This window comes from Ammospiza nelsoni, chromosome 2 (assembly GCF_027579445.1).
Source record: "Ammospiza nelsoni isolate bAmmNel1 chromosome 2, bAmmNel1.pri, whole genome shotgun sequence".
Taxonomy (NCBI): Eukaryota; Metazoa; Chordata; class Aves; order Passeriformes; family Passerellidae; genus Ammospiza; species Ammospiza nelsoni.
In genome coordinates, this window is record NC_080634.1 from 15,034,197 (window position 1) to 15,051,719 (window position 17,523).

Consider the following 17,523-nt stretch of genomic DNA (forward strand, 5'->3'; position numbering starts at 1 on the left):
TTAAAAAGAAAGTGGACACATGTCATGACTTTACAAAAGAAACCAAGCAGTCATGAGATGCCAAGTGTAACACCTCCCAAAGCCAACATTCACTTTACATCTGAAAGCTACTCTGGGCATCTAGCTAAAGATTGCAAAGCAAGCCAGCTGCTGATTACAAAGTGCACTAGATCTCCAAACTCCCAGGTTTAATTCATCCTCACAATATCCAGACCCAAACTTACTTTATTATAGTAGTGGTTTGGTCTTCCAGGAATGGAAAAAAACAAACAGCTACATGCATACTTAAAATGGAATTAGGCATCTCCAAATGAAACTAAGTGGGGGAAAAAAACATGCATTAGACAAAATAATTTTTTGCCAGCTGTGACTGTTTTATAATTCATTTTGGACAGGGAGTTCAACACAGATGGTAAAATAATTTCAGTCCTTCAAGGAACTCATGTATGCTAACTACTAGACAAAATTCTGCACATAGTAGCTGCTCAAAATTGCTAATATAATAAACATACACCAATAGCTTCCATCTGAACACTCTCCCTTCAAACAGGGAATGAAGCACACCTAAATTAACTTCCTACTCTGCATATTCAGTAACTATGAAAGCAGGCTTTGACAGAGGGCAGGCTCCAGATGGGTTTTATGAACAGTCTGGAAGACATGAGTTGCAGATTAACCTGCAAAAGCACCTTCCTATGACAATAATGTGTAGGTGGGGGCTACTTCTCCCATAACAAAACAAAAGGCAAATCCAGGAACAGTGGTATCCACCTGCTTTGGAACACCAGCTAACAACCCATAAGGGGCTATTAGGAAGAAACTTTTGCCAGGGATAGTTATGGAGTAATTGTGTGGTATGACAGGCTTTTCCCAAAATTCCTCAGAAACAGCTGGTGCTGCAGTGTCAGCAGCAGGACTCACTGACCAGTGGCTTGATCTGAAGTGTCATCTAGATCACTCAACATCTGAAGAATTCTGGCACACAGAGCTGCAAACCATCCATATTTACATCAGTGCCCTGTTGTTCTAGCATCTGCAGCACTTGCACTTGACAGCTCTCTGCAGATCAGGCCCATGCAGTTTTACTTCCAGTAATGGGTACAATCCATACAGCAGCATGCTAACTGGCTTGACATTAAAAGAAGCCACTAATAAATTGTACTTATCTATACAGCATTTCATTCCACTCAAAAAGTTTCATTTTATGATATTTAACAAACAAACAAACAGGAAGTCACCAGCTTACACTGAACACAAGAAATGTGGAGATATGCTTCCAGTACCACTTCCTGGGAGTTCAGTGTTAAACTGAAGTCAAGGAAGCTGGAAGGCAGCATTCAAGTATCTTCCATGTCCTTTCAAAAAAAACCAATCTACTGAGCTTTGCCATATTTAAACTGTGTGATGCATTGTCCAAATACGAACTCTGATAGATGCACTGAACTCCCACTCAAAAAAAGTAAAGCAAAACCAAGCAACATTAATCTTTAAAACATGTGGGTGGTTCTGCTTATTCCCTCTTCCTCCCTTTCTGCTCTGCAATGCTCCTCTACTGCTAATTCCTGCATCAAGACTTCATAATCCACCGAACCTGGCAGAGGACTACAAAAGGAAAGAATGAGAATCTCAAGGTTCACAGTACATCTCTGCAGGAGAAATACAAGTCCCTCTATAGTCTGTGTGCTCTGCCCACTACTCAGGCCTCTAGCCTTGCATTGTCAAAAGCAGCTCTTTTAAAAGAGTTAACAAGGAGGCAGAGGAACAGATATTTTTGTATTTTTTATTTTTTGAAAAATACCTTCAAGAAAGAAATCAGAGCCAGAAAATACATTATCTTTTTTTTTTTTTTTTTAATTAACAGTGAGCAGAGTTTCCTTATATACTAATTTTGTATTATTTTAGCGCCAAGGAGCCACAGAGCAAGATCACTGCACTTGCACATGGGGTTTCCACCCAAACAGCTCCTTTTGGTGTGTCCCTTCTGGTCCTCCCCAAGCTGGAGGAAGAACTGGGTGCATGGGCTAACTCCACAGGTTTTACCACAGGAGTGCATCCCTCCTTACAATGCAGTCATTATCACAATGCCTGGAACAATGCTCACAAGGGATCTGCAACAAAAACCAGATGGACAGATTTCTCAATGGAAGTACAAGTGGAACATCCAAGCCTTCTCTTGCTTGCTGTAACTTCAAAGCTCTGTTTGGATCTGAGTACAAAAACCCAGTTCCTCAGCAGATGGTACAAAGAGCTGCTGCTACAGCAAGAGTGAAGAACCAAGAAAGCTGCCACAGAGCCAGGGAACATGAAGGCAGACACAGGAAGAGTACCTGCCTGCTGGATTAGCAGAGCATTAAACTCAGCCTCTGCCTAGAGCAAGAAGTAAAGCACACAGGAAGAAGCAATCCTTCTTTTGGGGGAAATAAACAGCATTAAAGGAGAGAAAAGAAAGGAAGGAAAAGATCATATTTGGCAAAAGCAATCAAAAACGAGATTTTTACTTGGTACTATTCCAAGACAAGAGGTACCACATCTCAGCCTTGCTGCTTATTGCTTCCTGCTAATGGGAAAATGCAAATTTGTCCCAGTCCCTGATAGCAAGTACCAGCTTGCAGCCAAGCTAAGCAGCCAAGCTCAGTGTTTTCCTAAGCAAGGAAAACACTAGGCATATTTGGAATATCAACCACAATAACAAGGAGTTCCCCAAAGCTAAGAAGCCAGTTTGAGTTGTATTTACTAGCAATCCTCTACAAATTAATTTCTTTGGTAGAAGCGGGTGCTGTTACCCAACTCTTCCATTTCTCTTGTTGGAGTCATAGGCAAGTTCAATAGCAAGTACTAAATAATATTTGCTATAAAATATTATTTAATATTTAATAGGAAAAAATTAAATAATATTAAATAATATTAAATAATAGCAAAGCATCAGTGTCATTCCCTAGCCAAAGCCCAACATGCCACAGACATGGTCAAAGGGGTGTGAGGAAGGAGGGAGGACCATGGGCAAGACTTGTACAGATCAGGGAGCTTCTTCCATGCTGCTGAGTTGGATCAGCTTCCATGTGGCTTTTTGTTTTAAATTGCTGTCAGCAGATCTGAACTTCCTAATATTTGCTACCCATTTCTGAATATTTTACCAGCATTCAAAAACCTGGGGCTCACATGATTCCACCCCATCCCAAAACACGTGCTGGCAGTGACCCCATTGCTGCCACATGATCTTGCACCCCAGACCACATAGTCCCTTCTCCATCAGCCGCCTGTAGCAGCTGCACTGTGCATCTCAAGGGAGTTTTTATGTGATTTTTAACCCAATCATTGTAGTAAAACATTACTAGCCCTCCTAAAATACTATATAAGCAGTTGTACTTCACAATAAATTCGGATTCTTTGACCATCACACCGAATCCCCATGTCTCTCTCTCATCGCCGATACTTGGCAAATGACTTTTTTCCTTAGGGAGTCAATTTTTCTTATTAGTCTCTTAATCATTTAACAATCTATGTCTATTACCTTCTGACTGCTTTTGCTTACCTCTTCCCTTTACTTTTGAGAGGGCTTTTTTTCAAATGCCACCCCAAATTACAAAATCACCCAACATTCAATTGACAGTCACACTCTGAGACCTTGCTCCAGAATCCTTCTCTGCCTGCAGAATTTGTGGTTGAATCCCCAACCATCTGAGATACTCATGCCTTAAAAACTCCCAAACATTTCAGTCTTACTTCCACAATTCACATATTTATTTCTGTAACTTCAGATAGACTTACTACCTTTAGTCACAGATGCATTTTTACTTAGTGATGCTCTTTTCTAATTCCTTTCCTCCCCCTCAATAATTTCATTACGCATAAATCAACTTTCTATAGATAACCCAAGAAGACAACAGAAAATCAGAGGAAATCTTTGGAACAGTAATAGTAGGACAGGTTAGGGTAGGCTAGGTATTTTTGTTAGTGATAAACAAAAATATGAATTTCACAAAGCAATTTCCTTAGTAAAGAGTCAAAGCTACTGAAGAATTGATTTCAATTGCCGTTACAATATCACCCTTAATATTCTGCTCAAATGCAATAAAAACTGAATAAAACACTGCAAAACCTAGAAAGAACAATCAGTGGGTGAAAGGACAGGGATGAAGATGTCAAGAGAACAAAGATCTGAAAAATAAATGATCTTGCTTTCTAAAAAAATAGTTTCGCAGCAACTGGTTCGACATTTAGGAAATAAAGGAGTCATTGCTATGGAAATATGCACTAGTCCTTAAAAAAAAAAAAATGTGGCATAGTAAATGTAAGAATTAAGACAACTTAAAGCATGTCCTTTTGTTCTACTGCATGAAATAACACATTTTCTTTTCAAATTGTCACACACTGCTACAAGGTTATTGTACTACTACATCAGGAGACAAAACAAAATTAGATCCACATGTTCTTAGGATATAAGCAAGTGGGTAAGAAGTTTCTGCTCTCAAATATGAAATCAGTGATTGTGACTTCATCTATAGGGGAAGCTTTTCTATTAAGAAACTTTGAATAGTTCTGTGTGCAGCAGAGGCCATTAACTCTGGACTGCAAAAGTGCATTTCAGTATCATGGCAGAATAACAGATGCCACGTTACAGCTAACCTTTCCAAATCAGCCCAAAAAGCCCAAGGGCATTTTAAATAATAAATTGCCACCTCAGCTTTATTCAAAACACTAAGAAAGAAGTCCATTGCACACATACTATACAAAAACTATACCCCAAGGGTAGAAGAGAGAGAAAATTTTCCAACAGTCCCAGTGACTCTCTCAGCAACCAATTCCTGAAACTGTTTAAACAGGTGCTGGAGAAAACCTCTTAAGAAAGGACAAGAAGGCAATGGAGCAAAAGAGGGAAGATTCCCTACAGACTGAGCTCTCCAGCACATGGATGCGCTTATGCTTTTGAAAGAGCAAAAAAAAAAAAAATAACTACAGTAATTCCTGAGACAGCACTTACCTCCTGGCAGTACTGAAGAATTCCTTCTTTTGTCCCAATGCAGGTCTTGGTGCCAGAGGGGTCTGATTCCCACTTTCCATTCTGCACATTCATATGCATGTTGAGTTTGCCACAGAACATGGCAATCTGAGGTTCTGCCAGCAGCCCTGCATTTCCATCAGCAGGCACCTGCAAGGAGAAGAAAAGTTTTAATCTCATGTTTGACATTTCAGCCCAGCCAAAGCAGCAACAGGTCAAGCAAGTCTCAGACAAACTCCAGACTCATCCACCTATTGCAGCAAAGACCAAATTTTTTTATTCAGGGAGATGTGAGAAATATAAATGGGGTGTTCATACAAATCCAGATTACAATAGTGTAATTTTAAAGCTTAACTGTCACAGCAAGCCCCCAGCCCAGTAATAATTAGCATTAACGCCATTATTCACAGAAGGCTGATCAATTTCTTTATTTTATCATTATTATTATTATTAAGAAATTGCTTTTATAGACAGTTACAATACACCTGGACCTAACTAGTCCACTAATCCAAACACCACCACCATTGGGTAATTAAGAAACCATCCTTTGGCAAACAAATCTCCATAACACATTCCACATTTTCACAATAACAGGTGCAGCAAGTGAAGATAAGAATTGTTCCTCATTCTTTTCTCTGATCTTCCCACAGCCTCTCCCAGAAACACCTGGGAAAGTTATGTGTTGCTCTGTGTGACCAGAGAGGTGCTGCCACACTTAACCAAACTGTTTTGTGGCCCAAAACTGTCTTCTTGCCAACTTGGCTAAACATGGGACAATGAGCACAGTTGGAGCACAGTTATAGAAGTTTTATTTTCCAAATATAGCTGCTGTAACGTGGGGGAGGAGTTTACTAACAAGTAAATGGAAAAGTAAAAAGTAAACAAGTTTTTAGCACGAGTTTCTAAAAACCTCACAGCGTATCCTTTTCCAGGCACCTCAGTAGCACACTGCCTCTATTTTATCATGTCTTATGAAGATGGTAGGTTAAAAGCAGCTTCCATCAAAGCTTTTCTTGGATTGAACCTCAAAATGGAGAGGGGCTGGGGAGGTATCAGAATGGCTCTGCTGAAGGTTTAGCTGACAACCAAGAATTACAGAACACCACCTCCCCAACAAGCATTAAAATACCAGGCTCAAGATGCGCTCCTCCTCTTGAGGCACAGACACTGCCCATGACCCCAAACCAAGCAGTGCTGGGGCACAGAGCCACACATCAGAGGCACCCTCAGCACAGGTTTAAATCTCTGCCATGGTACCACAGCACTGAGGACAAATCAAGAGACAACCCCTAAAGGTATAAGGTGAAAGGACTGGCTTTTTGTTTGACATCTGAGGAACATGACACACAGAGAAACCTCCTCTCTGGGTTAGGTACCTCAAGAGACAAGTCTACAGCTCCCCACTGCCCCTCACACTCCAAAGGCCAGTTGGTCATATTCAAGGTGCAGCAGAGTATTCGTGTCAGTTTAAATATTTATTTTTAACCTTTCATCTCTTAGCTTGAAGGCTTCTCAAGAGGAAAATTAAAAGCATTTTAAAAATTCACAAAAAAGAGAAGAAACAGAATTATGGCATCATAGGAGATATGCAAACCAAGGATATTAGTTTGACTTTTTGTTCAAGCACAAAAAAGATTTCGTGAATTTTATATGCCTACAGTACTAAAAAAACCCCTAAAGTCCACACTAAGAAACACTGTGAGAGTGATAATCTAACTATCCATTGGATTCACATTGAAAGTGAACACGTCAAAATTAAACCAAGGCTTTGTTTGGGGTTTTTTTAAGAGACAAGAGAGAACATTTCTTGTCCTGTTTTCATAAGATGTTAACTTGTTACTGCAGTTCAGCTCAATTTTTCTTCTCCTGTGCAACAAGTACATTCTGTACAATTTAAGAGCCAACTATCACTGTTGTTCCACTGGATAATTAGAGAATTTTCCAGTAACTGGGATGACACCTTGTCTTGGCTTGCCTTGATCAAGAAAACTATTTTGCATACTCTCACAGGTGGGGATATTAGAGAAAAGCAAATCTAACCAACACTAAAGACTGAAATCAGAAAACAACTCTGTACAATGAAGGCCACTAGTTATATAACTGCTTTGGATATGGAAAGAAAAAGGACATAATTCAAGTGTTTTCTCCTCAGACTGGTGAATTTAGGACAAAATAAGGTCAGTCTTAGCAAGGCCACCTGAATGGCATCATTTAATTGCTGGAGCCTATCTTTATAAAGTAGGTGTTTCATAGTATTTTTCTGTTTGTTCTTAGAGAAAATAGTCATTACAAGTATTTATTTCATGTCAAAATGTTGAATTACATACAATTCAGAAAAAAGAAATAATGTAAGCATTAGGAGACTAAGATGTAGGGAATCTGTTTCTTTTCTATGCTAAGAGGTAGTAGAGATGCCTTTGCTTTCTGTCTTTCAGGTCTGGCAATTTAACACAATTATTTGAGGAGAGATGCACATGGCATGCTGGATGCCATTTATACTATTTCTGAGACACTCAAAAAGGATTTTGATAGCAGAGTACAGAGGACTGAAAGAAGTTTATCCAGTTGCAGAACTATAAGGAATACCTTGTAGTGTGTGGAGTTTTTTAGCTCACTGCCATTCCATCACAATATCAAAAGGCCTCTTCCTGTCAAACACTATCATTATTTAAGACAGAAAGCATAGCCCTCTCCCTGCTTCCACTCTCTCTGTCATTGCTTTCTGCAGTTACAAAGACAATTATTATATCTGCTAATTCCACTTCATAATCCCTATTTAACCAACAAGTGTCAGCTTCTTTCACAATTCAGATTATATTCAGAAAACAGAGGCTGCAAGGTTTTACCTTCAAAAGGTTTTCCATCAAGGAACCAAAGTAACACCACTTCAGAGAGCTCTGCTATTAACTTACAATTAAGAACTACAACATAATATGGAAATAAGCCTCAGATCTTCTATGTGCTGTTATTAACTATTGAAACATCTAAAGCCATTCCCCAGAAGTCCTCAGACAGCTTCTGTGATTTATATTGCTTTATTCTGCAAATACTAACCTGAAGCCACTTTTATAAACATTCAAAGTGTACTTAATTTGCAATAAATACTTAATTTGCAATAACTTTCAAGGAGAGGACGTTCAGTAATGTAGCTGAACGATAAGCACAACTTGCTCAAGAACAGCAACTGTCCTCCTTAGTTTAGGAGATGACTAAAATTAAAATCAGGGAGGGATTATTTTTAATGCTAGCAGTTCAAACTGCTTTATTAAGCATATCCAATCATAACATATCACCCTTCCAACCCCTGGCTGTGCTTCCTCCAAACTTTTATACCATATTTGGGTTGAAATCTGAGGTTTCTCATTAACTAAAGCAGCACCAATTTGCATACATAGCAGTTTACTTCCTCTATGGCAATTAACAAAAAAAAAATTCTGTCTTTGAAGTTGGGCCACTCATAACTCTTTTTCCTATAAAGAACAGAGGCAAAAATAGAATGAAAGGATAAAAATAGAATAAAAGGATTCTCTGCTTGCCTTACACATTCAGTGAGCAAAACATAATACATAGACTTGTTATTCCCAGTGGAAAGACCAGGGTTTTTTTTTTCACTGAACTGTCTGGTCTGCTGTACCCTACAAGTGAAGAATGTTGCTCAGTTATAGAAGCCTGTAGTTCAAACTGGGCAAATGCCATGCAAATACAGGCTTATATCACTGGACACAAATCCATGGCTTCTAGCCCATCAGTTAGCCATCAACTCTGGGAGACTGTAATCTGCTACACTCTGCTTTAGACCTCTTATTTAAGCCATAAAGTATTTATTCTCCTAGCTTTGTTAAGGATCTTCTCAGAACACAAATACTTTAAAGACTATTTGTATTTAAAAACCTGCACACGTAGATTCACAATGAAAAAATCTCCTTTCTTAAAAATACAATCAGGACAAAAAAAAAATTTAAAAAATAAGCCACCTAAATTAGAAAAGGAGGAAATATTAAATTACTGTCTTGTCACAATTTTAGGATGTCTGTTTGTCAAAAGCAAGGAAAACTTTCCATCTCTTCACTCTTCTTTAGAGATAAAAAAGACTAAGAGGTTGTCAAAATCAACATGAATAACTCAGAAGCATGTTTTATTGTATAATATTCACACAGAAACAGCAGCAGCAATTACTGTTGTCAACAGCATACAGAAATAGGTCAGAAAAACATTCTATTCATTACGCAGTTAAATTGCTCAGTACAGTTGCTCCTCCTGGAAGATAAACATTTATCACAAACAGTCACAGAAAGAACCACCTTCCTAACCTGCAAAAACCCTGTGAACATCCATATCTAATTTACAAAAAAAAAATTGGTTGAGAAACAGACTCCATCAAAAAGCAGCTGGAAAAGAAGTTTATCTGGCCTGACTATAACCTGTGTAACCCAACTGCAAATATCTGTGCACTGTCTCCCTGGCCCGCTTCATAAATAGCGATGCCAAAACGCATCACAACAGTGCAATACCCACATCTCCACAGCAGTTCAAGGATAACTAACTGCTCCACAAATCAATTAAAAGGAAGTTTTCCCTCATGCCTGCAGAGGAAAATATAATATTCTCAAAACTTTCTCCTCACCCATACCCTTCACAAGGTCCTGAGAAATTGGTTGTATTTATTCCATACATCTCAGTTTTAGTGCTTCCCCCAGGTCACATTCCATCCAAGTACTTGCAGAACAACACCCCAACCCAGCCCCAGGCATTTGTTTACCCTGAAATCAAGTTTAAAATCAAACCAAAAAACATACCAGGACTAAGCCCTAAGTTCACAAGGCTATCTTGTGGAGCAACAAGGAAGTGAGTGCTCCCCTCCCCAAAGACCTGAGTGAACCAGCAACCAACTGCACACAAGAGAGATTCCCAAGTGCATACAAGAGACATTCATAAGATTGAGCAGAAGGGTCTGTATAAAGAGCTAACCTCCATGTGCAGGTGTGAACACACACAAGAGCAAAGCTATTTCCCTCCCTGGAATCACTAGGAAGCAATGAGGCAAATCCAAAGAGCAGCAGAAGCCTAGCACCTGTGCAGAATCTGTCTAGCACATCCTGCACACACTTCCATGCTCCTGTGAGAGTGACTAAAAATTAAAATTTAGCTACAAAAATCAACATCTCTGAATGTAATCATAAACATGAGGAATTATCACAGGGGAGTATCCTACCAAGTCAGAGAAGGCAGATCTTTGCATCAGCTACGTGAACATAACAAAAACACATTGCTCTGCAAGTGCAGTGTCAAGAGCTACTTACCTACCATCACCACTACCACCACCATGTCTGCTTCCAAAATAAATCCCTAAAAGCCACAATCCTACAACCTCCAATTTGAGTGTCTTAATTTAAGATGGATGGAAGGAGGCTGAGGGGTAACCTCCTTGCTCCCCACAGCTGCTGAGGAGGGAAGTGCTAAGCTCTTCTCTGTGGAATCCAGTGATAGCATGCATGAGAATGGTTCAGCCCTGTGCCAGGCTCAGACTGGACATTAGGAAGCATTTTTTAACCAATAAGATTGTCAAACATTGGAACAGGCTTCCTGGAGAGGTTGGCAATGCCACGAGCCTCTCAAGCAGCAACTGGGCAATGCCCTGAGTAACAGGTTGTAACTTGGTCAGGCAGCTGGACTAATGACCACCATAGCTCCCTTCCAACTGAAATACAGCATTCCATTCTAGCCTCTACATCACCATGGTCACAACCAGACCAGGAGTGCCAGCAGTTTGCTATGGGTGATGATGTGCACCACCATGGGCAGGAGGATAATGGGAGGAGCAGGGACAACCTTCCCCCGAAGCAGGTCTTCTCTGGAGTTACCTTAAGAGTCCATACCAAAATTTACGGACCTTGAAGTTAACCATCAATAGAACAGGAACTGAAAACCCTCACAGCTAACAGGTATCCCCAGCCTGCAGGTACCAACACACAGTTTAGTCACAATCTTTTGTAAAAACTGCCATTTTGGCAGGAAGGAAAATTATAACATGTAGGCACACAGTTTGTGGAAATTGGGAGTGGGGCTGCAGCTGAGCCTCATCCTTAATGGGCTACAGGTGTGCAGGACAGGTGAACAGTATTGAAGGTAATGAGCCATGGAGTGCCAAGGTGCACTGACCAACCACCAAAGGGTACAGGGGGCACACAGGTGTCGTGCTCTGTAAGATGAAGGGTATAAAAGGTTGTACTGAAGACCAATAAAGTGCTGATGCTTGAAGCCTTCTTTGGTACCAGTCATACTTCCACTTTCAATAACAAACAGCACGACCAAAATTACCCAAGACTGGAAAGAATTTCAGGAAGCATTAAATCTAGTGTAGCACCAACTAAACATTAACATAGGGGATGACGAGGTAGAGAGAGTGGAATAACATCAAGATTTTATGAGCTGAAGAAAAAGTGCATTAAGAAAAGCTTTAAAAAACAAACAACCTAATCTTGGCCCCGAGCTATTCATTTAGATTTTGAAACAGTCTTTGGTTATTTACATGGCTATATGTGCTGACTAACAGCAGTAGGGTAAACAAGAAAAAGACAAATCCTGTCAGAATTAATGATCTTTTATTCATCTAGAAAAATAGGAGATAAAAAAAGATGAAATTCAGCAAGTGTGCAAGTTTGACAAAAGAAGTGTCTAATGATACCAGTAAATATGACAAGTGTTATGGTTTATTTTGGTTCATCTACACATACAGGAATGCTAATGATACTGCATTTAAATTTCATAATCTGCAGGGTTCCACTACTCCAAAACAAACATAAGACTCTGTTTTACAGGGCAAATCAAAGTTTTGCACTGAAATAAATCACTATAAACCATCTAATTCCAGCATTGTGTTTTCTATTTCAATGCTCAAAGCCATTATCAAATAAATACAGGAAGTAAAAGAAAAATAAGAGTGCATTTCACAGCAATGCAATAGACCACAGAAGTACTCCAAGCTCAGTAATAACTTCTGGGGTCCTATCATATCCATGAAACTCACTGCTGTAAAACTAAAACTACAAGGTGAGAGCAAATACTTTAAAAATACCTAAATTCTAGTTTGCATTTACATTAAAGCACTTTTTTTTTTGGTGGTGCAAATTTTATATTTTAAGCCTATTTCATTGCATGTGTACTTGGGAAGGTGTGAAAAGGAAAATTACTATATGCAGTGTAGCAATGAGGGATAAAGACAGACGGCCTCCCTTTTAGCAGTCATAAAGAGAAATTGTTTATTGCAAAAAACCAAGCATTTTAATGCTCTAAACTTCAGCAGAACAAGCATGCACTAGCTGCCTGCTACTGCAGGTGCTGCTGCTCACATTTTTTACCCAACCACCTTTCTGACCACCCAGTGTCCATGTGCGTCCCCAAGCAATCACTGCCCTTCGCATGAGGTGGCCATACACTAGTTATACAATTTGTTCTCTGGTAGTATAACCTGGTTGAACCTTTCCCAGCGTGCTTTCTGCTGAGCAAGAGTGAACAGAAGTGAACAGGATTTAACAATGGTGAAAAGGGCCCATATTCTGTTAGGCTTTTCTTATCTCCCACAATGCAGAACCAAACTCAATAATAGGGAACAAATTTAAATTCTGTCTGTTCAGTAAAAAATTGAAGATCAATCCTAGTTCAATTAACTTGATAGCGAGTTTAACATTTGAGCAATGTCAGCTTCTCAAACAAACTTTATCCCTCAAATGCCAATGCTCAGTAATTTATTGACTTGTTTTCATCTGAAGTAGCTGATAACTGTAAGATGGCCTCACATCTCATTCATCACACTTCCACTACTGTGCTGGTTTTGCATTGGAGCCATTCATGGAAGTGATGTTCTAAGAGAAGTTCCTGGCAGTTTCCTCAGTGTCTGACAAGAAGACCAATCTGTAATTAGCTCTGAGAATTGACAATCTGTTTGATCACTGGGAAAGCTGAACACACCTCTATGCATCTATATGTAAAAGACAAAAAACCCCAGGGGGGTATCTTTTCCTTCTGGCCTGGAAGCCAGGGTAACAAGGCCTGTCTGGGCCAGGCTCTGCCATGGGGCCAGGCCCCGTCAGCTGCCGGGCAGGGGCAGGGGAGGTGATCGGCCCCCAGAGAGCTGCAGCTGAGCCCCAGCCAGCCCCCAGAACAGCTGCTGAAGAAACCTCCGTTGTAAAACTGTTCTGGCCTCAAGCCACCCAGCCCAGCTGGTCACACGGCCATCTGCAGGTCCTGGGCGAGATATTAATTCTTTCAGTGCACACATGAGACTTGTAGACCTTCAATCATACCTCAGGTGAGAGAAAAGGACAGAGTGAAGACACAGAGGAACAACATGAAGACACCAAAGTCAGTGAAGAAAGACTTAAGTCCCAGATGGGAGAGATGAGGAGATGCCTTTTGTTTTGGGCTGAAATCCTCTTGTAAAGCTATGGAGATGGAGAAGAATCATTTTACTACTGTAGAAAGACAACACTAGATGACTGAACTAATTAAATCTACAGAATTATTACTGCAGTGCAGCAACTATACAATGCATTTGTGAGCTTCTCCAAGAAAGAATGGAAGCTAAAACCAATCTGCTCAGAGAATTTTTTCCTGTGTTCCAATCTGGAAAAAAGCTTTCTCTACCTGGGCAAAATTCACCATAGCCAAAAGAGCTGTAATTTTCCTTGTGAAACAGAACATCCACCCTGCATCAACTGGATTTCAAAGGAAGCTCATGGCTATTTTATTTTCAGTATTACTTGCATGCAGTTCTTTATCTGCCCTTGATACAGAGGCACCATCTAGATTGCTAGAACAACTCTTCCACAGACTGCATCACTCATGTTATTCTCCAAATTATGCAGGCTAGAATCATTCTCTGCTGCCATTGGTCTGAGCCACAAACATCTGAACAAAGCCATGTGAGAAGTCTGATGTAATTCACCAGTTTTAACATGAGGTGTTTCAGCTATTTTGCACTATGACTGCACTCCACGTGTTTGACAAAGGTCCCTCTCATCTTCCTTTTGATGTAGAACTATTCTTTGCTCAAGGGGCAAGTCTGTGACTCAGTCTGCTCTGCAAGCCGTCTGACTAGTTGGGTCACTAGAATTAATATTATATTTAGAAAAAAAATCATTTCCCAATTTCATTCCACAAACAGTGTGAAGATGAATTAAGAAAATATTTCCGGCATTTGCTGACTTTAACCACCAAGTGTTTGGCACGATGAGGACTTGATGACTGCTACAAGGAGGAACATGCCCAGAAGATCCTTCCTGAAATATTTATGCTACTCAAGATGCCAAGACATCGCTAATTAGACACACCTTTTTTTGGCACACAAAAACACCACTATAAGCAAGCCAGAAGGAACTAATCTGTCAACACCAGGATTAAATAACATAACACATTACCTGGATCACTTTCAAGGCATATAAAAAAGCTGGACAGAGCCAAATAGATGGTTGACAGACTTCATTCATTTTGAGCTGAAGTTGAGTCAATCCTTCCTCCATAAAAATCTATGAATTTTATCTCTCCACAACATGAGATGAGGGAATTAGTACAGCATTACCATGGTGAAACAGATCCTGCCTTGTATCTGTTTCTAGGGTACTTAAATTACCCATTACTAAAAAAAAACCAAACAAAAAACAAAACAAAAACACCCCACCCAAACTTCACTGTCCCACTAGATGCAAGCTCTTTTCATATCACTGTACACCCAGTTGCTGGTTTTTAAGCAGCTACTCCATGTCCATGGGGTTTTTCATAATAATAACTTGAAAAGAAAGTCTGGCCTTCAACCTCTAATGCTGTGCACTCCATCATGGACTCCACTCCCATGGTCTCCAACATAAAGCCATTTCTCCATCTCTCTGCCTTCTTACACAGCTTATTTATTTCATCCACCAAACCAAAGACAAGACCATCATGATTGCATACATAAAATATTAATAAAAATTTAATTAATAAAAATAATTAATAAAGAAAAATACCTTCAGAAGTACTCAGCATAAAAAGGCAGAAGTTTGGGGAAGAATAAAAATATTCCTTCCATCTTTCAATTGGGCATATTTCAGGTTTCAACTCTACAGTTTGAATTCTGCATCCTCTTTTACTGATTAAATGCTACTGTACATGACTTTCATACAATTGTGCTAATGCTCAAAAACAAGAACCTTTTCAAGATCTATGAACAAGAAACAAGAATAAGGAAAAAACCCAAGCAAATGAAGACACAGTGAAACCCTCAGAAACAACCCAGCAGCTTCCTTCAGCAGAATGGGCAACAGTAACACAGGATGAGCCCCAGCACCAATTCTCCCTTCAGCAGGGACCACACACCAGGTACATTACAAACATACATACACAGCTCTCTGCACAATCATGATCAACAAACAAAACCATTATTACTGGAAATAATGAGCCAAAGAGGTACAGGTTTGACCATGCAAACCAGTTATTCTATAGAACACAACTCTTCAGCTTAAAAGGCTAAGCAAAAGCACTGAAAATTGGATGTGAAGAAATTCAGTCAGCCTCAAAATAAACCTCTAATGACACAACAATCAGAAAGTTAGTTATGTTAAGCCTGTCTTTCCAAAATCCATTATTCAAGAGATTCAAGAAAACAACAGGGGAAAAAAAGCAAATAAGTAGGAAGCAGTATGGGATGAGACCAAAAAAAATGTTCAGACCTCTCTTGCCAATACATGAAGGCTACCCTACAGAAGTACACTAATTTTGCCAATACATATATTTGAATTTTCAAACCCTACCTCTGGTATCTTACAGCAATTGCTCTCTTTAAAGACACAGCCTACATCTGAATTCTTCTGCAGATGGTCTTTAGCAGAAGCTTTACTGATTTCAGTATTTGGAATGTTAACCAAATAGACAGTAGAGTACCCTGTATATGTTCTCACTCTTTCCTGTTTAGAAGGTATACTCCCACCATGAGTTCTGGATTTCTGATCTTATTGAATGCTACAGAATACTTCAACTGTTGGTTAGGTCTGGAAGCAGGGAAACTAGAATTTGTCAATCCAAAAACTTTCTTCCACTGTCATAGTCCTACAGTAATTTTCTAATAATACAGAAATAGGTACCACAGGCAAGTTTAGTTATGCAAAACATTGAAACACAAGAAAAACTGTGCTTGAAAACTCTTGCTCATCTATGGGAACACATATTGTTATTATGGTTGCCAGAACCTTACACATTCAGACAAGGATAGAGAAAGCAATTGATTGAAGAGGTGAACCAGAGGCCAAAAATTTAGAGTATGAGTTTCTGGCTTTTTCAACTATACCAAGGCCTCAGAGTCCTCTTCCAGGTCCACCCACTAACAGCAGCTGCTCTCTGTCTCGACAACAGTGATAGCAGAATAGACAGGTTCACACACATTTGATTTGAAAGCTCATGAGAAGTACTGCATTCAAATGCAGCATCCTTAAAGACTATATTTCAAATTCACATTAATTGAATTTAACAGATTTTCATGAAAGAGACTAAGATGAGCTTGGAGGCAACTTTCAGATCCTCAAATGATGAAGATAAATTAGATTATCCATTGTTAACTATTACAGCCAGATCCAAATAAGATGAAGTGCTGCTTCCTTACCAGTAAGTACACAGAGATCATTAAGCATAAAAAAACACCAAAGCATTATCTCTCTGCAAAGGAGGGTAAGAAACCCTCCAGGTTTTTTAATTATGTTGGAACCACATACTTGAAAAGTGAGCACTTTTTGTCTTAAATAGCTCCATTGTATTTGGAACATGTAAAGCCTTCAAACAGTGAGTTACTTTTGGGGATTTTTTCATTTGTCTTTTAATTGAATAATCTGGAAGATTAAAACATCATCTTGCTTTTGACAGTTGTCAGCTAGAGCATCCTGATAAACCATCATCACGAAAGAGAAAACAGTACTATGCTTTTCCACCTCCCACTTGTTGCTTTATTGAGCTGTAATAAGAATGAATTATACCATGAAAGATGTCACACACGCTGCAACAATGGAAAGAAAAAGATTTTATTTGGCTACTGAGCCTGGTGTTCTACTACAGAAAATCCCACTGAACACTAATGATGCCTTGTGCAGGGAGTACAAGGAAGCTGTATTTCCATACATTAATAGAGAAAAAATGGCTGTCAACTTTTATTTAAGGTCAGCTAAGTAACAGTGTGCAGTGAAAGCAAAAATAATGTGTATTTTATTTCACTTGATACAACATCCAAGGACTATAAGCAGGGATGCTGACCCTGACAGGGAATTTGACCAGAGTACTAAATGTAGAGCACAAAGTCTATACAAGCTCCCCACAATCCAAACACAACAGAGCAGCAACACAACAGTTTATTTCTCCTCCAGTTCTCCACACAGGTATATCTGCAGATATTAAGAAGTACGTACAAACCACGTTGGCAAAAGTTGCCCCAAGCTGCAACAAAGCCTCTTCTATGGATGTTTCTTCCTCTTCTGGAAGAATATGCTCTCTGAAAGTTGCACAATTTC

The 17,523-nt window shown here is 39.4% G+C and overlaps 1 protein-coding gene across 5 annotated transcripts in view; it reads right to left on the minus strand.

Moving 5' to 3' along the window:
- Positions 1 to 17,523, minus strand: part of APP (amyloid beta precursor protein) — a 195,273-nt gene that overhangs the window by 144,756 nt on the left and 32,994 nt on the right. For all 5 annotated transcript variants that reach the window (XM_059467031.1, XM_059467030.1, XM_059467028.1 and 2 more), the window contains exon 2: positions 4,982 to 5,149. In XM_059467031.1, the coding sequence (XP_059323014.1) occupies positions 4,982 to 5,149 (168 nt within the window). The remainder of the gene's footprint in view (positions 1 to 4,981; positions 5,150 to 17,523) is intronic.